The 23,706-nt window shown below is 44.2% G+C and overlaps 1 protein-coding gene across 1 annotated transcript; it reads left to right on the top strand.

Annotated features, from left to right (window-relative positions):
* Positions 1-18,913: 18,913 nt before the first annotated feature.
* Positions 18,914-21,858, top strand: IRF2BPL (interferon regulatory factor 2 binding protein like). Its single transcript, XM_062494820.1, has one exon. It carries the CDS (start codon positions 18,914-18,916, stop codon positions 21,125-21,127), a length of 2,214 nt encoding a protein of 737 aa, XP_062350804.1. The 3' UTR covers positions 21,128-21,858.
* Positions 21,859-23,706: the final 1,848 nt, after the last annotated feature.

The raw sequence follows: 23,706 nt of genomic DNA, 5'->3' as shown, positions 1-23,706 counted from the left end.
TGTTTGCATGCACAAAGGCTGTGTGATGCAAATGAGTCAGAGTGGAACACATGCTGCAGGGATTGCTGCTACTGGAAGGCAGAGCCAGAGTATAGCTCCTGTGCTGTTGTTCATATCTGCTTATTCAGTGTATGCTCAGAGAGTGTGGGCACGTGTTGCCTTCTAAAAGGCCCTCAGATTGAAATAGTGTGTGCAGCCCATGTCACATGTCCAGGTATATAAAATGACTTGTCTAACAAAGATGCAATAAGAATATGTGTTTTCCCAGTGTAGCCATTGTTACGATAAAGGCTCATAATTACAAGTGGTGAGAATATATTACTTCATATACGTGTCTCTGTTTGTTTGCTTGTGAGAGATAGACAGCGTGGTATTCAATGTCTAAATTATTCAAAATATTTAATACCATAATAAGATATAGCAGTAGGAATTTGTGTGAATTAGGAAAAAACAATACATGCTAAGGTTTTAGGATGTAATCTTGACTGACATGGAATAGGTGACATTAATTTTTCTCCTGTGTTGTGTTCTAGAGATTTTCTGTTCGTAATGGGAGGTCTTTTAAAGGAAGTCTTCCTTTATCATAGCCAAGACTGATCATCCTGAATGCATAACATTGAAAACCACATATGTTGGTATGGAAAAAAAAAAAAAAAAAAAGAGCAAAAGTTACATCAAACTCTAAAGTAAAAGCACATATTTCACAAGTGTTAAATACTCTACATTTAAATAGGAAAAAGAAGGAATTGGTGTAGAATGTTGTTGAAGCTATTAGAAAAATATCACTAGTTGTTATTTTTTAAGGTATGCACAAAGGCTCCCAATCCATAATTTTATGAATCTTTCTATCTTTAGATACATCTTACCTAGGCCCATATTCAGCAAAACATTTAAATACAGACATGAAGTAATTTATAATCTAACTGGACGTGATTTGATTGGGTCGTAGAGGAGCAAAATGCTTACCAAAGACACTATTTATGGAAAGGACTTGGGAAACCATAACTTCCTGCATTACATAAACTTCCTGAGTCAAAAAACTAGAGATAGGTTTGGCTCATGTTCCTTCAGTATGCAAGGTCTGCTAATGAACAGCAATTGGCACAGAAAGGCTGACTCAAATGAAGGCACCGCAAGGGGCCATCATTGACTGCATCTCATGTAAGTGCAGGAGCTGGAGAGATGATGGAGTAACACTGGAAATAGGATCTGCCCTGCTAAGACTCCTGTCTGGTTGCAGCACAGAAACAGCCTGGGACTGATTTGCTGCCATTATCTGAGCAGCAAATGTTGCTTTGGCCGGAAAAAGAGCCATCCATTTTCTGGAAATTTCCCTTCCTACAGTTCTATGAGCTCGCTGGATTTTTCCCAGCAGGAGCTGTACTGTGCAGATAAATTCCTCCTCTTTTTCTTTTGTTTGAATAGAGTAGGAATTAAAGTAGATTCAAAGTGGATCAACCTGCAAAGCTGTCAAATCCGTGTGAAACCAACAACCTGGCGGTCAACTGGCCATAGCTGTAGGTACAGTGGATCCCATGGTATGCTTATGGAAGTTAGGTTATTAATTCTTACTTTCTGGGACAAAATCCAACATGCTTTATTTTCTGCTTCCTTCAAGCTCTTTCCTGAACTTCCACCAACAAGTTGAAGTAGCTTTCTTCATGTCTTTGCCTAAGACTGTGCACTGTTGCTTGCATTATGCCCCAGGAGACAATAAACTCATAGGAAGTCATGTGATTCAAATGTACATATCTGTGGGTAAGACCCTCTGTGGTCCTGCACAGTGCTTAAATACAACTGCTGTAGTTTTGCTGAAGAAGAGCAGAAGGAGCTGAAGAAGGTTAAAGCTGAAATGGTATTAGCAAGTCTTCACAGACTGGACGGAAAGGGATACTGTGCAAGCAGAATTTTCTTCTAACTCAGCCTACAGAGTTGATCTAGCTCACAAAAAAACATGCATTACAACATCTTAAGAAGTACAGCAAAGCCCATTTCAGCATTCTTGGGTGCTTCTGCTAAGTCCAAAGGGCAAAATTGCTTCAGCATAGTCCATTGTTTGTTTTGGAATCTCAAAGATTAAAGATGTCTATAAGTGTTGGTAATTCTCATGATTATTGTTAAATATTTCCTTTTATTATCTGTATCATAGCAGGTACAGTTTACAAAAAAAAAATTTAAAAAAAGGTGAGTTCTCAAGTGCACCCTCACCATTTCCTGTCTCTGAGCACAGGAATGTTCTGTGCGTGAGGAGACTCCGACTCGCATGTCCCAGGAGAGCAGCCTGACCACCAGATTGCAAGCTGTTTTGGAGGCAGGCAGTCTCCACCCTTCCTATTGAAACTGTGCCATGCTGCAGAAAATAACTTTAAGTTCATTGGTACAGAGAAGGAGAAGGGGGGTCACAGGGAGTAGAGAAAGCGTAAGAGAAAGCATGACTGTACTGGTTAAGGCACCCATCTGACAGATCAAGCCTTAGATTCCCTTTCTGGCCTGCTTCTTAAATATTTCATATAAAGAGTCACTAGATAACAGAAACAGATGTTTTGAATACTATTCTCAGAGGTGCCTACTTTTTCCCATGCTCTATATAGGAAATCTAGACACAAGAGGTTCTGAACTCCCCTCTAGGAACCCAGTACCTTTCACTTTGGCACGGTGGGGTTGAAGTTCTGAGCAACTAATTTCCATATTGGACCTGATCCTCAGGCTATCACCTCAGAAGTCTATTTCAGAGGTTCGCAGTCTCCATCATATTTCCCTTCCTATGTATTTGGCACTGATGGGGTTTTTTTGTATTCTTTCTTACAAGTGCTCCATTATTCCTTTAGCTTTTCTGGATAGCTTTAAAGTGAAAAGCTTCAAAAATTAAGTCAGACTTTATATTTGACTAGGGTACATTTTTGTTTTGGCCTGTTACAGAATGCAGCCATTTTCCCATTATAGAAGCTTGACAATACCTATTTTCAGATAGCAAGCTAGATTGGAGTTGTTTTCCTAATCAAAAATGTTTGTGATACAGTCTGGTGTTTCATGCATTTCCTCCAAACACTGCCTGGACTGGAATAAATACTTACCCTTACTGATGAAGTTTTGGATTGTATTTGGAGAAAAACTGACTTTGAAAAATGTTTGAAGAAAATCACAGGAATCTTTCTCCCCTCCACTCATTCCCCATCTCCCTTTTTTTCACTAGAACAATCAGGTAAGCAATGTGCGCAATACAATTGGCTTTTTGGGGGTTCTGTTTCAGACCTAAACTTCTACAATTTTTCAGTGATTTACTTAAACCTGACTGGTTCAGAATTCTGAAAGGGAGCACTGGGAAGGGATATATGTGCAGCTCTTCATGACCAGGGGTGTCTCACTGGCATGAAGAGCATTTGGAAATGGGCTATGATGGTGACATGAGTTACAGGACAGCAGTGAGGGCCAGAAGTGGCAGACTGATTTTCAAAAACACTTACTTAAGAAATGAGGTTTTATTTCTGATGAATAGAGGAATGGGTGATTTTTTTTAAGTATTTATAATTTGGATTGTGAATCAATGGCATTGAATTGTATGTGTAGGGGTCAGCCTCTCTCAGGTCTCTAAATACCTTAACAGTCCTGCTTTTAACAGAGGAAAAACTGTGGGCTACTTTTGTGAGTTACCCAGTTTGTTGGTTTCATCTGCTTTCTGGTGGACAGCTGTGTGAGTCTGGCAGGTTTGTAGGCAAGAGGAGTTCCAGGTGAGATTACTAAATGGGAACAGACAACAAGACTGAATGTTTCAACTTACAGGGATGTTTAATAGGAATTTCAGTATAACACCAAAACTTCTGGACTTTGGCAAAGAGCATTCAGTGCCCTTCAGAATCACCATGCCTTGATAAAGCTGCCTCAATGTGTGTCGCTAGCCTTCAGCAGAATTATTCTTTGCTGGCCCAGTGCTATAAGGTGCTTCATCACACTCTTTGAATGTTTCTAGTGGTGGAGGCAGATGTTTCATTGAGTTGTAGAAAGTGAGCTTGAGCTGGTGATTCAGGAAGCATTTTTGAGGTGGTGAGAAGAGCTACTAGCACAGGAAAAATTGGCTATAGAACAGTTTTCTGTAGTGCCAGAGCATTCTCTCTTTTGGCCAGGCTGCAGCATCTCATCTGATCACCGGGCTTGCCAAGACACAGAGGAAAGAATTTTACTTCAGTGGTTCACAAATTACACAGGTGCCAGTATGTCCTTTCCAGACCCTGTTCTGGAAGCAAGTCCTCCATCTCCAGTTACATATGAGCACTCTAACATGCTTTATTACTTTCTCAAGCTGCAGCTTATTTCCCAGGTTCATTTGTATCATTTTCCTGGATTTAACCTGATCCCAAACATAATAGTATGCTGGCTTTAGCCCCATTCAGCATTCAGCTTGAGAAGAAATTATAGGTATGGGCAGTGGAAGAGGACAGGCTGGGGCCTTGTTTTGGTAACAAGATCTAGGCAAACAACTGAGTATTTTTTTGAACATTTGTACAATAAAAAGTATGTCTAGGGATAAGTAACTCACAACAGATGTGGTTACAGAGATCTGAAATCCTGTCAGGAAGGAAGGAAGGAAGGAAGGAAGGAAGGAAGGAAGGAAGGAAGGAAGGAAGGAAGGAAGGAAGGAAGGAAGGAAGGGAGGGAAGATATGTTTCCAGGTGCATTTCAAAGCCTCCATTGTCACACATGGATGGTGAAACTCTAATTGGAGATTTAAAGATACCTGGGGTCAGGAATAAATGGCACCCAGAATGTTTTTGTTTTCCACTGTATACAGGGATGCAAGAGAAGAATCATTTACAGCTGTACCAGGTAGACAGAGCTTTATGTTTCATCCCAAAATACAAAAACAAATCACGATCTGAAGAAACATAGCCACTCTGGAGGAGGAGACAGTGGCTGTTTCACTGCACAAGAGATTAACACTATAAAACAGGACAGACACCAAAAACTTCCCTTTATCCTGCATAAACACAAACACTTTAAGAACAGAATAAAGTTGACTAGCTTTGCATTTTTGAAATATACTGAATTCAATACATCCAGATTTGTGGGAAATGTCCTGGGAACATTAAAAAGATCACATGTCCAGTTGGTAATTTTATTTCTCATTTGAAGGGTTCCATATCCAGCAGCATGGGCACAACTTTACGATGAAGTGATGGATTTTAACAAGCCCTTCTGGATTCCAGGTTTGCCTTGGTCTTTTATCAAAGGACTCAGCAGAGTTAGTGCTACTTAGCTGTGAACTGTAATAGTAGCAAATGCAGAAGATAATGAAGATTTATATAGCTTTATATTTAATATGGGGAGTTTCTAGAAGGAGTCCATAAGAAGGGAGTGTTGCCCAGGCTCCAAGCCTTGGCCAAACCGTTCTTGGCAGGCTTCAGAGAGGGTGGTGAAAATGCAGCTTTAAGCCATCCTTACATCATCCTAAGGCTGTCTCCCTGCCAGTGTGCTCCCTTGTGTAAACTGTAACACCAACAGAACTACTGAATTTTGCAGGGGCTACCACTGTACCAAAGAAACTATTCTAATAACTGGGAATCAATGAGAAATAGGCTTGGCCCAGCCATTTCTAAACTGTATGCCTTTCACAAGGACTCAGGAAAGGAGGAGCCATTGCAGTCTCTGCAGTGGCAGCAAACCAGCTGAGGCTTTGCACTGGCTGATGCGCAAGTAGCTGGCTGAGCTGCCCTACAGATTCCATTGCAGTGATACTGTGGTGAAAAATAGCTTTCAGTGTCTGGAGGATCTGGCCCATATGCCTGTGTGTGCATATGCAGATGCATGTGATGTCAGTGAATGTCCCCTGCTCCCTGCAAAGGTCATTTTGTCTGAGATTTTTTATTTGGTTCAGAATAAAGCAGTCTCGAGAATGTAATGAAGAAAATGAGGTCTGAAATTTGTTTGCTAACATCCATGAATTGCAGCACTGAGCTAGGGGGAAAGCATTCAAATCCCTCTCTACCCTCTTGGATAGAATTCTGTTTGTGGCTCTGTAATAATCAGCAGACATCAGTGTCTGCTACAACTGAGTATTTTTGGTATCTAATTGGCACTTAGATACTAATGTGATAGGAGCTTTAGAAATAGCTAAAGCAGATAAATATTGCTTCTTTCCCTTTGTGTATGTCTGTATCGTCTGTGTGAAGCTGTGTATTAATGTAAAAAAATCCCTATTGATTTTAATGGAATGCATCTCTCTGTAAAGAATTTGCTTCTTTCTAATCTGCAGTAATGTATAGAAGGGATAATGTTTTTGTGTGTGCTGTGAATATCTAGAACAAATTCCCGAAGTATTATTTGTGCAGAAACTGTGAATGCTCCCAGCTTGCAAATGAAGTCAAACCCTTGTTAATGTTTACAGTAAAACAGCTGTTCTCAGCATTTCTCCCTGAGCCTCAGCTACTTCAGCTCTACCATACTCAGCCTTACATCATAGCAGCTGCAATAATAAGAGGCTGGAAGCAGTCAGAAGCAGCCAGTCCTGCTAAACCACACCTTTGTTTAAAAGAGATTTTGGATTGTAAAATATCTCAATTGCTAAATTTTTCAGCCTGACTGGACTCCATGCATGGGCTGGGTCTTCAAAGACCAAGCTCACCAAAAGCATATAGGCACTGCAGAGTAAAGCAGAACACAGGCTCTTTATACATTTTCCTGGGAAACTTTCTGTAGATCCAGACTGGGAAATGTTCCAAGGCTTCACAGAACTAAAGATAACAGTAATAAAAAATTGCACTGGAGCACACTGACTTTTAAATTAAATAGCTGAGCCTAGTACAATTGCATGGCAAAGCCATTATAATTTGTGCAGCAAGACTTTACTAATTTACACAAATAAAAGTAAGATCAGTACAGAATACTGAATTTTAACAATTAGCAGGTATATAAACAAACAAACAACATTCTAGGAAAAGAAAAAACCATCAGCATATAGGTTGCTTTCAAGACTATAATTTCTTTGTAAATATTTATGATTGCTTAAATAATAAATGCTACTGGATATGTTTCATAAAAATAATTAGGAGTTAACAGAATGTAAAATAGAACCATTGCCCTGCTCAATCTTCTTTTCAGAAAAGAGAGGGCGTATTTTTTGTGCTAAGCATATAGTGTTTGGTCTATTGACTTTCTGCAGTGTCTACATTGTAGATATACATGAATAAATAGGAATTTAAAGTAAATTTAAGAACATTTTAACATTAAATGTCCTACATGTGATTTACTGAAACCTTTTCTGCTGAGTAGAAATAGGTGGGTTTTAGCAGGTAAGAGAAAATGTGTTTATTGGTGCTTTATTGCATTACACAGGAATTGGATAAAATGCATCATTTTTATTTTACTGACAATAAAAATTTAAAAATCAAAGTAAGAAGAAGATAGGATTTTTACAGTTGAAAAAATTCCAAATACATGTATAGCTCCGAGGGGTTATTTTAACAGCATTTTCACAGTTAAAATTGAGTGTGAACATTGCACTCACATGACAAATACCACCTGTGACACCAACAGCAACCTTCCCTAGTCTTGTGTTTCACAGGTTGATGTCACAGACTGTCAGATGATGTCACTGATGTCCTAGATTATGGCAGTAGATTGGGAGAGAGGGGCTGTCACAGTCGGACTGAGTTTAGCAGATTCCACAACATGTTGCCATCAATAGGACTTAGTAAGAAATCTCAGATGTGCTTTACAGTACAAGAAAGAGAAGAAGAAGCAAGCAAAAGAGGCCACATAGAATTTGTAGCTTTCATTGCTACAGGTACTTCTAGTTGATACAGATACTTTTAATTCAAAGGGAGTGCAGATTCCATTGGTACATTGTAAAGACAGCGTAAAGTGGAAATAACTGTGTCAAAATTGTAATAAATTGGACCGTAGTTTCAGTAATGACTCATAATGATGGTGAATTACTTGCCTTGAAATAATTCTTTGAGATTCTTATGATTTCAGGTTATAGTTGTATGAGGTATTGACCAGCAAAATAAAATACATACCCTTTCTTGAAGAGTATAGAGGCTAAATGTACAAGGACTATGAAAGGTAATAAGGTGAGATGTAATATTCAAGCAAATTATTTAAAGTAACCATAGGTACAAATGGTACTTCATGCTTTTATCACAAAATCCTGTACTGTCTGGGGAAGAACTTAAGAACACCGGCCCCCAAAAAAGCAATTTTATGTACCTTCATACATGTATATTATGTACGCATCTATAATATGTACATATATATTTTGTATACATAATTTAACGCCAAGTACTTTTAAAATATGCACATATCAATGACAGAAACATTTTGTAACTACACACTCAAGCTAAATAATTACAGAGCTGAGTGCATTGTTCTTTGAGTTTCACTGGTGCATTCAAAGCATGATCAATTTGTTTCTTTTGGCATAAATTGTCACCTGAACTGCTGGATAAAAATATTGCTTCTACTCTGCCAGATAGAGAGAATATATTCTGACTCTTGCTCTAGGTACAAATGTGTCTGTCACATTTGAAAAGGCAACAGTAAAATACACATTTCTGCTGTCAGAAATGCAGCAGTTAAACCCTTAATAATATCTATAGGATTAAGATCCAAGTACTTTACAAGAAATCTATATGCAGTTATCTTTCCACATTTCCTCTCTATTCCCTATCATAGACTATGGAAGATATTAAAGAAGAGCTCTAGTATGTATGCTTATCTCATTATCTCTATTTTCAGGTAAGTGGAGCAAACAACTTCACTCTAGCAGATTAGTAGCAAAATAGTACACATTCTTCTATGCTAAATGAATGAAAAAGGCAGGATTGAGCCAGAGTGGGAACAGAGGGAGAGAGATGGGAGGGTTTTTAAAGGAGTTTTCTGAATAATCAGGAAATCCAGTGAGATAAACAGAATGTGGAGAGCACAAGCCAGAATTATCAAATTACCATGACAACCATAGGCAAGATCCCAGAGAGAATCAGGTAAAGATGCTACAGTTAACTTCACATTTTTTATTGGTTTTTGTTTTTAATAATAATCCCAAGCAATCCGGAAGAAATGTTTCTTTTGGCCTAGATCATTGTGGTGCAAAGGCTTGTGAAATACAGCCTTGTTTGTAATTTTGAAACTGCTTTGTAAATGTATTCAAGTAGCTTTTATCCTGATTTGAATATGCTGATTGGTTTAACCATCAGGATTTGATGTCAGATACAAAACTCAGAATCACATATGCTTTCATTTGCTTGAAAATATAAGATATAAGGAAATTTAGAAAATGTAAAGGTGTTGTGTGAGTATGTGTGTACACACACTTATAGTGTGTATTTCTGTGTTACTCCTTAAAAATTCTGTCTTGTATATTTTTCAGATGACTACTTTCTTCATTCAAATATTTGATTAACGCATTCACGACCAAAAAGCTTTAGAGCTGAACATGGTAAAAAAAAAAATAAGTAAAACCAAAGTGGAGTGAAAGTCAAGAAAGTAAAACTGGTGGTGTTTATTTTAAAAAGTAACAGGTTAACCAGCAAGTGATTAACCAGATTATCTATTGAACATGGCTTGAAATTCTGTTTTAATGTTTCATTTCATATAACACTGTTCAGCTATATTGGGAAGAGACAAGTATACAGGTCAGAAAGGCAGAGACCGGTGTTTAGAGAAGGAAGGGAGGATTTGTTCACGTGGAGGGTGGTTGACTTTTTTCCCCAGGTTTAAACAAAGCTCTCAGACTGTTAACACTTGAGTATACAAAATTCCCCAAGTGCTTTGTCTTTCCTGTTTTTGTGGCACTATCTGAACGCATATTGCATTTTATATGTGTCTGTAAACATAGATGCATGCCCATATTGATCTTTTTAAATGCTGCCCTGAAATTTGCTTCGTGGTCAGGGAGAGCAGTGATGCACTCCATTGTTCCCTGCTATGATGTCATGCTCAGACTTCGCCTTGGTTAAACAGAATTCTGTTTACTGAACTGCAGCAAATGTCTTTAGGGAAGATAAATCTGTTGCTGTAGCAGAGATGGAAAGAAATTACATTAAAAAAAAAGACAAGGTAGGGAAATCAGTATAAATCCCAACTAAAATATTTGCTGCCTATATTTTTCTCTACACCTTTACAGAAGTAGATATGCACACTCATCTATACACACACTCAAACTGTGCATAGCTCAAGGGTGTGTTTATTTTAATCTTGGGAACTAGGACAAGCTGAGATTCACTCTCAGGACTTGCATCATCACTAAGATTGCTCTTAAACATGCAGCCTTGTATCACACTTATAAGTTCATTCTTCTTACTCATGTTAACCATGCACGTGGAGTGCACATAACGGTTCTAATCCTGCTAGCTGTCCACTGATGTTAATGAGAGCTAAAAGACATCAGGCATACTACAACATCCAGTGGTAGATTAATTCGTTTCCACAGCATCTGAAAACTTTGTATAGGGAGAGTAAGGGGAAGAAAAAGGATGGCTTTTTAATTATGTTGGGAGATCCTGAGCTAGAAGAGAAGTCTGAAGGGACTGAGTTGGGAGAAGGAGGTCTTTCCTTCTCACTTCCTCCCTCCCTCTCACCCTCCTGGCCTTCAAAAAACCCCAACCAACCAATCAACCAACCAAACAAACAAACAAAAAACCCTGGGGCCACTCCTTCCCGAGTAGGGCCAGTTGGCAGGTATGTGTTAATCTTGTTCCCAGCACTTCGGAGGAGCCACGCACAGCGGCTCACCCTGTCTTTTCAAATCAGCACTTCCTGTCCTTCAAGAGTTAACCTTCTCTAGAACATTTATTTCACCATCTTAGAGAGAGAAAAAAAAAACAACACACACACACACGAAAAAAACCAACCCAACAACAAAAAAAATTCCACCAAAACCCAAAAAACCCCCAAACCCAAACCTGCAGAGCTGAGAGGCTGCAGATCACAAGGCCATTCTGATAGCCTCCTGTCCCCATGGCAACAGCAACGGCATTTATCAGTTCCTTATGAGAGCAGGCACAGCAAATCTGCATTGCACATGGCAGCCTTCCAGCCTTTCAAATGAAAGAGCACTTTGAACTGCTGCCAAGTGTGGAAGGAGCAGAGCTGTCAGGACTGCTTAATGCTGGCAGTTTGTACTTGGGAGCCTTTCAGTTCCCAGAATCCTTCGGCATGGCAGCCTGCCAGGTACTTAGCAGAAGCTAAAAACTAACCCCCAGACCATTCACTGCAGTGCACTCAAAATTTTCCACATGTACCATGTCACAAGTGCAGACTGTACAATGAAAGCAAACGCCTTCTGCTTGGGATTCTAATTTTATTAAAAATCTAGGAAAAAGCAATCACAGATTAACTGGCTGACAACACTACGGTATAGCCACTGTTTATAACTCGGAGTGTGTATGTCAAATGTGTATTTCATCCCTTAGAAGTAGAATTAGCTCAGACAACAGGGGCTGCACAGCCCTAAATCTACATGCAGTACCTGAATGTGGGGAGATTGGTGTTAGCAGAAGGGAGAGGGTGGTGATTTACAGTGAAGTATTTTTTAGCAGTCATTATCAAATGCATAGCAGTGAGATGTGAAACAGAAAAATAAGACAGTGTTGCTGGCTGGTAACTATTTTCTGCCTTTACCCTCTGCATTTTGATGACATTGTGAGAATGTTGGAAACTGACTGATGAGTGTAGCAGAGATACATTGCTCTTGGTAGGTATCCTTTCAGTGGAGAGTTTTCATTGAACTTTTTATTGTTTTGTATTACCCAAAGCATAAGGGCTTCTATTGGCAGAGGAAACAAATTGGCACAGTTCTGGGTTTGGTGGATTTTTAATTTTTTTTTAATTTTTTTTTTTTTAATCTGTGCTGAGATCAAGGGCAAGGGCTTCGTTTTCCAGCACTAGTCATAAGCCTTTAGCACAAATAGAATGAAAATTGTCTGTCGCTCAGGCAGTTGGACAGGGTTCAGGAAAACTATGTCTGGCACTAATTCCAAAGAGAGGAAGGTTTGGTTCAATCCAGCATCATTAATTTCAGTAAACTGTTCTCACTAGTCTATATCCCACTGTTCAAGAGTTGTTTATTATCTTTTACCAACTAATGTATTTTGAAGAACAGAATAATGAAAAATACCGGATGTTATGTCCATACATATGTATACTCACACATATATGTATACACATAAATGGATATGGTATGCAAGGATGTATTCTCATTTTTTTACTTTTCTGTTTTTCTAAACAATTGCTTGTTTCTTACCTTGCTTTCCCATTACAAAACACATTTATAGTGCCAAATATAAAATAGTAAAAATAGCCCAGAAGGCAAAAGAGAGAGAGAATGAGAGATGAAGAAACCCTTGAGCAAAGACAATCTCCACAGATTTGCGAGTTTCACAAAAAAAATAAGGAAATGTAGAGCCTCTTTTTCAGCTTGCAGCTATCTTTGGCTGCTGCTTGAAGATTTGACTTAATTCACCCAGGCAGTAGTGTCTAAAAGTAATACACCAAGACAGTTAATTTTGGCACTTAATCTCCCTTAGGAATTTTACCAACAGTCTTCGTAAAGAAAGTAAATGATCTTTTTTTTCCTCTTGGTTTCTCCCCATAGCTCATCTTGATATGAACTAATAAAAGAAACTGCCCCCCCCTTCCTCTTCTATTCTCACCATTATCCTCTGTCCATATCATCCTTCTTTCAATAACAATCAGCATTTGTAACATGGTCTTGGAGAAAAAACTGGGTTTGGTCTTTTTCAGATGACCTAGTTGGAAAAGAAAAGGAGGTTATGCTGAGTGAAATAAGATAGTGTCAGGGTATCTTTTCTTCCTCCTTTTCTTTTCTTTTCTTTTCTTTTCTTTTCTTTTCTTTTCTTTTCTTTTCTTTTCTTTTCTTTTCTTTTCTTTTCTTTTCTTTTCTTTTCTTTTCTTTTCTTTTCTTTTCTTTTCTTTTCTTTTCTTCTTTTTCCCCCCTTTCCCATCTCCCTCATTTTTTGGAAAACACAGTAAAGTTTTGTTCAGTTCTCAAGTGTTATTAATCACTGGTGGAGGCCAAAAGTAGGGATATTTTTCTTGGCAGCACGTTTTGATAAACAATCTGTGTATGGGGTGAAGGGAGGGAGGAGCCTGTCTTGCTGGTAACTAAGCTAATGTTTGGCAGATTCTTAACTGTCACGAAAGTGCAAGTGGCTCTCAGTGGGAATAGCCTTAAAAAATGTACCGATTCACTTGATTCATTGTTGTTGATTGTTTACTACGTCCACAGGATGTAAGATGAAAACAGTCCAGGAAAAAGTAAAAATAACAACAGCGGAGGCCCCAGCTCTGCATATCCCGGCCTAAAATACCGTGCCCAGTCTCTAGTCCCTTGCAGAGCGAGCAGAATTAATTCTAGGTGTCTTATTTTGCACTCTAAGTTTTGGCAAAGGTTAACGTATGGAAATCTAGGCTTCCAGGCAGGTTTTCAAACCTTAAAGACAGCTGTGGAAAAATCGGTGTGGGGTGGGTCTCAAAGAGGGACCCCTCAGTGCTTCCAAGGGCAGAAGCGAGAGGCTGTGTCGGGGGACTTGGAGAGCTGCCGCGGCTGCACACGTGGGGCGGCGGTGGCCCGGCTGCGGGCCGGGCAGGGCAGGGCAGGGCAGTGCAGGGCAGCTCCCGCCCCGCTGTGCCCTCGGCACCGCGCTCCAGCACCGGGAAAAGCAGAGGAAACGAGAGGCAACATCCGTTAAGAAATGTGTCTTAAGAACAGTTCTAGGTGGGAACGTAATAAACTCTGTATGTCAGCAAGGCTCACTACCTGAAAAATGGTAGGAAAAAAACCAGAATTATAATGAGATGAGAACTGAAATGATAAACAGAAACATGTAACTACTCCTATTCTTTGTAACTGAGTGTTTTGACACTTCCTGGCAGCTTCTAGTAGAAGACAATGTTGTTTAACTTTTAATTTGACAAAATTATGCAACTTCTTTCTGAAGTGTTTGTGTTTTGATTTGCTGAACACGCTCTCTTTACTACCAAGTGCTCTGTTCACTGCTAATCTCTGCGTTGTTTTGAAGCCAGTCATTTGATTGTGATGGATTTTATTTGCTATTCTGAGGTAAATCCATGTAAATTACACTTTCTGGAGCGTGCTACTCTTCTCATTCTTGTATTTTTTTTTCCAGCTGTAGCTGCTGTTTTGATCAGTAAAGAAAGAGCCATTTCTGTAGGCGAGTGCCTGCAGAAGAGCCAGCTGCTGTGTCGGCTGCAATGATCAGTACCGAAACTTTGTAGAGCAAACAGGAAAGAGTTAAACATATTCCCAGGCTGTGAGAATTCAGAGCCAGACCAGACTGTTCATTCCCAAGCTGCTGAGATCATGGGCTCCTAATTATTATTGCTTGCAAACTTTGGGGCTGTCCTATATTCTGCATAATTAACACTGGACTGCTGATCGATAATCCACAGTACTCCTCTCTCATCCAGATCAACACTAACCCCGTGTTTTGGGAGCTCATGTCTGGGAGTGGCATGGAGTAGTGCCTGGGCTGCAGCCTGGGTTTTCTCACTTCATCCTTCATATTGTGTTGCACCCTCTGCTTTCCATACCTGCTGGTGGCACTAGGAAAGGTAGTGGCCAGCTCCTGGACGCTGCATTTTGTATGATCATTTTGATTCCTTCCTTTAAACCAGTGCTTCACCTGCCATTTTATTGTTACACAGACCCATATGTGCATGTGTGTACTTTCAAATAAAGATGGTCATAGGAATAAAGGGAAAAGGATTGTTAGATGGCAGTATTTGTCCTAGGACTGAAAGGAAGGAATCAGTAGATTTCACTTCTGATTGTGAAAATGATAGTCCTTGTCCCTTGGGACTACTGGCAGGTCATAAACTTTGGGCAATTCTGCAGAATCCCTAATGCTGCATCCACAGTGCTGACTTGTGTTCCTGCACAAAAAGCAGTAGCTGGGTAGCAACTGTTCACAGCTGCAGCTCCATTCCTCCTTGCTGCGGAATCCCCTTCATCTCACTAAGCAATCTACTGTTTGGGGGTTCTTATGCTATTTTTTGTTTGGTTGCTTCTTTCTTTCATTTAGCCAGATTAGACACCTGAATGGATTCATTGTTTGGGCTTCCTCTTTGCCTCCTCAAAAAGTGATATTAATTCCTGGATTATTTCAGAGCTAAATAAACATCAGATGTGTTTAGTATAAATCCATCAAGACCGATCTGGATTGCCCCTGTCACGTCACTCGCATGGCAGAGAAAACGCAGAAGGTGAGGAGGAAAGCTTGCTTCTACCCTTGCAAGGACAGTGCTGCCATAGATGGGAAGCTTGTTACATTGCCACCGTTCAATCTATTTTTCCCTACCCAGAGTAGATTGATACTGACAAGTCGTTCCCTGTGAAGGTGCCACAGCGTGGCATTTATTTGCATTTACATTGAAGTTCTCTTCATCAATCAGCTTTGCAGAGATCACTGCTGCTGCTGGCCATATTGTTGCTATGCTGACACTTCATTCTTAAGTGCTGCTTGCGTAATGGTACAGTACGTGCCCACGTCCAAAGTTTAAATCAAAGTTTAATCATTACGGAAAGACAAACATATTTCCGCAACTGTGTATCCTGCAAGTAAAAGTAAAGGCAGTTTGGTCGGGTCACAGATGCTAATCTCTCTCTTTTTCTATTCACAAACTATATAGGGAGTTGACAGCACCTGTAAATGGTTTTCTGAGGGTAGATTATATCTAAGGTGATTATCATGCACACCCACTATAAAGACCGCTCTTGTGAGCCAAGAAGTGTTCCTGTGAGGTGAGTTTACCAAAAAAGGGCTTTCTTGCAGGAGGATTCAGTAGAATGAGGATCCGGGGTGAGGGTTAGTTCAAGCACATGGAGTGCCTTGTCATGTGTTGGATTTGTGTAACCCGGGGACTGAAATACAGTCAGGATATGCTGCAGTTCTGCATTCCCAGACATGAAGGGAAAGCTTTAGCTCTCTCAACCCGAGTTTTTTAAGCAGAGGCTGACCTTTTACCACAGCCCAGTTCTGCTCCTCATATGAAGATCATCATGGGGGAGTAAAAGGATAGGAAGGGAGCTGACATTCCAGTATGAATCAGAGGGAACACATGCTTGTTTAGTCAAGTAAAGACGTATTAATGTAGAAATCCTGCAGCCATCACTAAATCACTATGGCTGGAAGCAAAGACTTTTACTTTGACCGGCTTTCACCTACCATACCTTTGTGAAGCTTCTGTAATGTCCGCAGTTCAGGTGTGAAATTTGTAAGTGTGAAATTCACTCCCCTTCAGCGCATCTTCTTCAGCCAATTTGCATACAGAAGCCTCACATAACTCAAATACTTTTCTAACTCTACTTACTGCTTCTACAAGCTTCCCCTGAAAAATAGTCACTTTGTCACAATTGCTTTTCTAACTTTTCTTTCTGGTCCTACCATTTATGTAACTTCAACGTGTGCATTTCTTTTCGCCTACCCTATAAAATAATTCCACGCATATATAATGAAACTAATTTTCCAGTTTTACAGATTAGAACCAGACACATATAAAATGCTTTAGACAACTAAAAATGGAAATGACACGTATTGGTGATATGAAATTAAATATTTATAGGAAGAGTTTTTTGTCGTGTCAGTTCCAAAACGTTATTAATAGAATAGAAGGTATCTTTCCTCGGCGGTGCTGCATGGCTGCTGAGCGTGCCGGAGTAAGGGAGCCGTGGCACCTCGCCATAGAAACACAAAGTCCTTTTAAAGCACGGAGGGAAACCTGCAATGGACGGGGGGGGGGGGGGGAGGGGGGGGGGTTCGGCGTTTCTAGCAACAAAGGAATCAGGAAGAGGTATTGAAAGAAAGAAATCCATCCAACACAACCCAGTTGGGAGAGGTTCCGCGTTCGCCGAGCGTGCGAGCGCTCCCTCCCCATCCCTGCCCTCCCCCGCTGCGCGCTGTCTCCGCGGGCACCGTGCGCCCGGCTGCACCCCAGTGACGCGGTACCGGTGGCCGCCCGCAGCGCACCGGGCCGGGTCCCGGCCGAGCCGTGTCCCCGCAGTGACGGCTTTTTATTCTTTGGACGCAGGCAGCGATGTCGATGTTTGCAAAAACAGCCGCCGACTGCAACGAGAGCAAAAGCGGGTTCTGCAGAGCCCCTCCTGGCCAGCACGAGCAGCGGCGTGGCCGCGGGGCCGGGCGGGGAGCGGGCAACTTCGGGGATCGCGGGCGGGAGAAGGCAAGCTTCGGGGGCTTTTATTTTGTTTTCTTCCCAGTGAAATGAATTCTCATCTTATTTGCATGAGCCGAGGTTGTTTTGAGTAATTTGCCTGTTAACAGTGTTATGCAAATGTTAGCGAGCTATTTAAAGGGGGAAACAGAAGAAAGGGGGAAAAAAGCCGTGTGTTCTCACGACGCCGGGGAAATCCTATGTCCCTTTGCATTAGCGAGATGAGATGACAGCGATTACTCACCTGCCTGGCCTCTCTTACACCCTTGAGCAATGCACAGCACTATCTTTCCCAGCCCAACCTTAAACACTTGGCAAACATGGCTGGTTTAAACAAATCAAAAGTGGAAGAGCTTCTGATGCAGTCACAAGCTTACAAAAACTGTGTCATTCTGTCACTGAGATCACTGCAAGAGAAACACGAAATCGGATATTAAGGCGGGATCCCCCATTTGCCTCAGCAGCCAAAGCGCACGGGAATCCCACCGACAGTCGCGGTGGCAGAAAGCCGCGCAGCCGTCACGGAAGCAAAGGAAGGCGAACCGCGGGTTTACAAAATCGCGAAAGCGAGACATCTGAACTTGGAAAGCACAGCCAGAAAAAAAAAAAAAAAAAAAAAAAAAAACACCAAACCAAAAAAAGCCCAAAAAACACCAACCAACAAAAACAACAAAAAACAAAAAAAAAAACAACCAAAAAAAAAACCACCACCCACCACCACAACCACGACGACTGTGCATGCGCGCCCTGGCCGCGGTGCCGCGGCGGGGGGCCGGCAGCGCGGCCGGGGAGGAGGGTGAGGGCGCGATCTGGCGTTCAAGTTTCCAAACATAGCCGGCAGCGCAGGCTGTCCGCGCCCCGCCGCGCTCCAGCTGCGGCCGCGCCGGGGAGGGCACGGGCAGCGCGCCGGGCATGCGCGCCCCGCGCAACAAGTGGGCTCCGCGCCGGCGGCCGGGGGGAGGGAAGGGTGACGCGGGGCCCCGCCCGGGTGCAGCCGAGCCGGGAGCACGGCGCGGGGAAGGGGAGGGGCGTCGCGGCGCGGCGCGGGGGGAGCGCGGCGCGGCGGAGGGGGCGCGCAGCCACACGCGGCGGCGCGCAGCACCCCGCGGTCGGACTGCGAGCAGCAGCGAGGATGTGAGTGAGGAGCAGGCGGCGCCGCTCGCCACGCTGCTGCCGCCGCCGCTGCTGCTCCTCCCGGACTGGCACAGCTCCGCCGGCGCTCAGGGAAGCCGCCGCTGCCGAAACCGAACAGCTCCGTGCGTGTGCCCCTGTCTTGGTCACGGCGGCGGATCGGCACGTACCGAACTGCAAGCTCACGAGGCAGCCGTGGCGGGTGGAAGGTGACCCCCCCCCCGCATCTTCCTCCGTGCACCTCCGCCTCCTCCCGGAGGAGGAGCAGCAGCAAGCGGAGAGCTAGAGAGCGCAGGGAAACAGAAGCGGCTAGAAGGCGACCCCCACCCAGACAGTCCCCCGGAGGAGCAGTGGAAGCGTTTCCCACCCCACCGGGGCACCAGCGGCGGCAGGAGCAGGTAGAAGAAGCCATCTCCGGCAGCAGGAGCGAACTAAAAGCAGACGATTCCCCTCGCTGAAACGGGCAACAGGATCAGGTACGGAGAGTCACCCCCCGCCCCCGCCGCTGCAGCCCGGGGGGGAAGACTGAGCCAGCCCCTACGCCGGCGGCAGCGGCAACAGCTCCCCAGCCAGCAGCACCATGTCCGCCGCGCAGGTGTCCTCGTCGCGGAGGCAGTCATGCTACCTATGCGACCTGCCCCGCATGCCCTGGGCCATGATCTGGGACTTTACGGAGCCCGTCTGCCGGGGCTGCGTTAATTACGAGGGCGCCGACCGCATTGAGTTCGTGATCGAGACGGCCCGGCAGTTGAAGCGGGCTCACGGCTGCTTCCAGGACGGTCGCTCCCCGGGCCCCCCGCCGCCGGTCGGCGTGAAGACGGTGACGCTCTCCGCCAAAGAAGCGGCGGCGGCGGCGGCCCAGCAGCAGCTCAACCATGTGGATGCCACCTCCAAGGCGGCCTCGGCGGGGCTGACCCAGTCCAGCCTGGACCGCTACGGGCTCAGCGCCGCGGCGGCGGAGCAGCGCAGCCGCTTCGAGTACCCGCCGCCGCCGGGCAGCCTGGGCAGCAGCCATGGCGCCCGCCTGCCCAACGGGCTGGGGGGGCCCAATGGCTTCCCTAAGCCGCCTGAGGACGGGCCGCCGGAGCTGAACCGGCAGAGCCCAAATTCCTCCTCCTCCTCTTCCTCCTCCCGTCGTGGGGCGCACGGGGGGCTTGTGTCTGGTCTGCCCCCGGGGGCCGCCGGTGCTCAGATGAACGTGCCCCCCAACCTGCTGCCGCAGACGCTGCTGAACGGCCCCGCCGCCTCCGGCGTGGCGCTGCCTCCGCCGCACGGGGGCCTGAGCGGCCGCGGCGGTGGAGGTCCTCCCGCTCCCTCCGCCTCTTCCCAAGGGGGCACCTGCGGCAGCGGTGCCGGGGGAGGCGGCGGCTCGTCCTCTGAGGCCTGCGGCAAGCGTCCGGGCTCGGTATCCAGCAGTGACCAAGAGAGAGAGCTGAAGGAGAAGCAGCGCAACGCGGAGGCGCTGGCCGAACTCAGCGAGAGTTTGAGGAATCGGGCCGAGGAGTGGGCCAGCAAGCCCAAGATCGTGCGGGACACGCTGCTCACTCTGGCCGGCTGCACCCCCTACGAGGTACGCTTCAAGAAGGATCACGCCCTGCTGGGCCGCGTCTTTGCCTTTGACGCCGTCTCCAAGCCGGGCATGGACTATGAGCTGAAACTCTTCATCGAGTACCCCAGCGGCTCCGGCACCGTCTTCTCCAGCGCCTCCGGTGTGGCCAAGCAGATGTACCAGGACTGTATGAAGGACTTCGGTCGCGGCCTCTCCTCGGGCTTCAAGTATCTGGAGTACGAGAAGAAGCACGGCTCTGGCGACTGGCGGCTCCTGGGGGACCTGCTGCCCGAGTCCGTACGGTTCTTCAAGGAGCTGGTGGGCGCCGACATGCTGCCGCAGCCCTACCTGGACGCCAGCTGCCCCATGCTGCCCACGGCGCTGGTGAGTCTCCCGCGGCCTGGGGCCGGGGCTGGCGGGGCACAGGGCACGGCCGCCGCCTCTAGGGGACCTGGCGGTGGCGGCGGCGGCGGTGGCGGAGGGGCGATGCGCAAGAGGAAAGCCTCTCCGGAGCCCTCCGACTCGGCCGAGGGGGCTCTGAAGCTCAGCGACGAGCAGCAGCGGCAGCAGTGGATGGCCAGCCAGAGCGAAGCTCTCAAGCTCACCATGTCGGCCGGGGGCTTCGGGGCGGTGCACGGCGGGGGCCCCCCGCCGCCGCCGCCCCTCGGGCCTCACTCCAACCGGACCACGCCACCCGAGTCCGCCCCCCAGAACGGACAGTCCCCCATGGCGGCGCTCATGTCGGTCGCCGATACACTGGGCAATGCCCACTCGCCCAAGGACGGCAGCTCGGTGCACTCCACCACGTCCACCCGCAGAAACAGCAGCAGCCCCGTGTCGCCGGCCTCGGTGCCGGGCCAGCGCCGTCTGGCCTCCCGCAACGGTGACATGAACCTGCAAGTGGCCCCTCCTCCCCCCAGCACCCACCCCGCCATGGACCAAGTGCACCCCCAAAACATTCCGGACTCCCCCATGGCCAACAGTGGGCCGCTGTGCTGCACCATTTGCCACGAACGCTTGGAGGACACCCACTTTGTTCAGTGCCCCTCTGTGCCCAGCCACAAGTTCTGCTTCCCTTGTTCCAGAGAGAGCATCAAGGCCCAAGGGGCGACTGGCGAAGTCTACTGCCCCAGTGGAGAGAAATGCCCCCTAGTCGGTTCCAATGTGCCTTGGGCATTTATGCAGGGCGAGATCGCGACCATTTTAGCTGGGGACGTTAAAGTGAAAAAGGAGAGAGACCCTTGAGTAAGGAATCAAATCCCTTCAGACTCCTGAAGATGTAGAATTGTGAATATAACAAACTGCAAAAGTTAGTCTTATGTATAGACATTATTTTCGTCGTATGTTTCTATATTTTGAAACAAAGGTATGTACTCTTCTTCATTTGAAGGATAGAGCTGGTTTTTGTTAAACAGAATATAATATTGTTTGGTTACTACATAATACCTGTTCTCATTTCTTTGGCAGTGTGTTGGCTAGGTACAAAGTTAATAGCCCTTAGCGATTACCTGCTGCTGGTGTGTATTTTTGTAAATGTATGCACTTCTCTGAAAGAAGAAGAAAAATACAAAAGACAAAAAAAAAATTGCCAAGGCCAGTGTTGATGCCTAAAAATTGCTACAAAAATGGTGACAGCTTATGTTTTACAAGCCCTGAGTGTTAGTCTTTCACTTTTTTTTTCCCGTTTTTGTTTTTTTCGTTGAAAAACGGTGGGGTGGCTGTGGGGGGAGGGTATTTTTTTTGTTGCAAGTTTGTAAGGAAGATGTTTCAGTTTGTTTCTATTGATCTGAACGTTTTTAATCTTCATGTGTTTTTTGTTTTTGCTTTTATTGATGCACGGATGCTTTTGAACAGTAGAGCAAAATGCTGTACATGAGAAACATGCTCTGTTTGTCCTTTATACATTTCTGTAGTTAACAGAACACTGTAATGTGCCTTGGAGCTTAGTAAATTGTAATAAATTCAATTGATATTAATACTTCTTGAGTAGCAAGTTTGATTTTTCTCTAAGCTTAGGCAGTATGCGCAAGCCATGTTGCCTTGTTCAAAGTCTCCATTATACCAAGAGTCTGCAGTTCGTTGTGATAATTGTGGCACTTGTATGCACATTTTCACTTATATGTAGTAAGATGATGATGTTGATGGTGTTATCAAACTTACCTAAATCTTGGCACTGTGCCTATTTACATTTCACCTTTAAAGTTGCAGTAACGGTTGCTGACTAAGCATTTTCTATTTACTGTTCCTGCATCTCATTTCCTCCTCCCTTCTCCTCCCCCCCACCAGCTCTCCAGCTGCAAGCTGTTTGCAGTACAGGACGCATACATTGCCTGCCCAATTTAACAAGGCTTGAGATTTAAAATGAAGCCCTCTTTTCATAAAAAAAGCCCCAGTATCACGTGGTTAATAATTCTAGTTGATTTTGAGAGTGGTTGTCAGAGTTTGACATTAGCCATAAACTCATGGTAAGGCAGGACTGTAGCTCAACAGAGTACAAAAAAGGGTAGCATGAAATAACAGCTTCTACAGTTGGTGTTGCAGCTGGTGGGTTGCTACCCCATAACTTGAATCGATGAACAGTTCAGAGGCTTTATTGTGTTTTCAGGCAAGGAAGCTTCCTTTAAGCATCGAAGTGAATGCTTTCTTTTTTGGCAATGATTATATGTGATTCTTTGTATAATTAACTATGCTGTGTGACATTGGCATTTTCTGGAGATGGGGCAGCAGTGTAATACCTGTTAAGTGATCAACAGGCAAAGTAAATACACAGGCCTGATGCTAGCTAGAAAATGCAAACAAACCTAATGTGAACTTTGTCCTTTCCAGTGAGGCAAATGGAGGAAAGGGGGGAAAGCCTGAAACAAAACCAGCAGTGCTGCAGAAATCCTTTGCAGTTTGACCAGCAGAACATAGAACTGCTCCAAATGCAACAGTATCATAGGTTATGAGCTCTTAGTTTTACTGTATAGTAAGGATGGCCCCTACCAAAGCCCCATAGTTATAAAAAGGGAAGTCTGAATGGCATTCGGTATCTTCTTGGTCTTAATACATACTTGATTTGTATTCCTGATGGGAAGGATGGTAGAAGCTTTGAGACTGTATGTTTAGTGTGCCTACAGACCTTTGCAGTCTTGTATAGATACACACTCTGGCTGTTTCATGTGTGCGGGAAGGGGGTGGGGTTTGTTATGTTTTGAGATTTAGTATTTGGCATCACTATATCTGTGATTTCAGACAATGACTTTGTGTGTGTGTGTATATATATATTTATTTTTCTTCTGCCAAGTGATATATTGGTGCTTAAGAATCTCCAAACATACTGTTCTTATGTAATGGATCAAAGAAGTAATGCACAAAAAGAATGTTTGAGTTAATTGTTAGAGTCGACCTTTATGATTTGAGTTAATTGTTGGATACAACTTACATATGTTTTAGAGTATGGATTTGTACTGATCCTATTTTCAGTTATTTCTCAACATGCAATTTTCACACAGCAGTTTATTTTTAAATTGTGAGATAGGGGGACTAACACTGTAAGCTCATGACTGGCAGAGAAAAAAAATTGTACACATGGTTGAAATTCAAGTTTAAACTTGAGGACAAGTAATATTCCTGTGTGAATGCAACTGCCATTGAAAGAGAAGAACTACTGGCTATTCAACATTTAATTGTATCACAGAAGCGTGAATACCCTGATTTATATAAACAGAATCACTCCTGTAATATTGAAATCATTCATCAGTAGTTTTAGCTAGAAAGAGACCCATTTGGTGGATTTTGAAAATTTCAGATTGTTTTTGAAAAGCGCTTATTTTTTGAAACAT

The sequence above is a fragment of the Cinclus cinclus genome, chromosome 6 (genome assembly GCF_963662255.1).
Source record: "Cinclus cinclus chromosome 6, bCinCin1.1, whole genome shotgun sequence".
In the NCBI taxonomy this organism is placed as follows: domain Eukaryota; kingdom Metazoa; phylum Chordata; class Aves; order Passeriformes; family Cinclidae; genus Cinclus; species Cinclus cinclus.
Note: the sequence above shows the minus strand (reverse complement) of the source record. Positions and strands in the feature narration are given on the sequence as shown.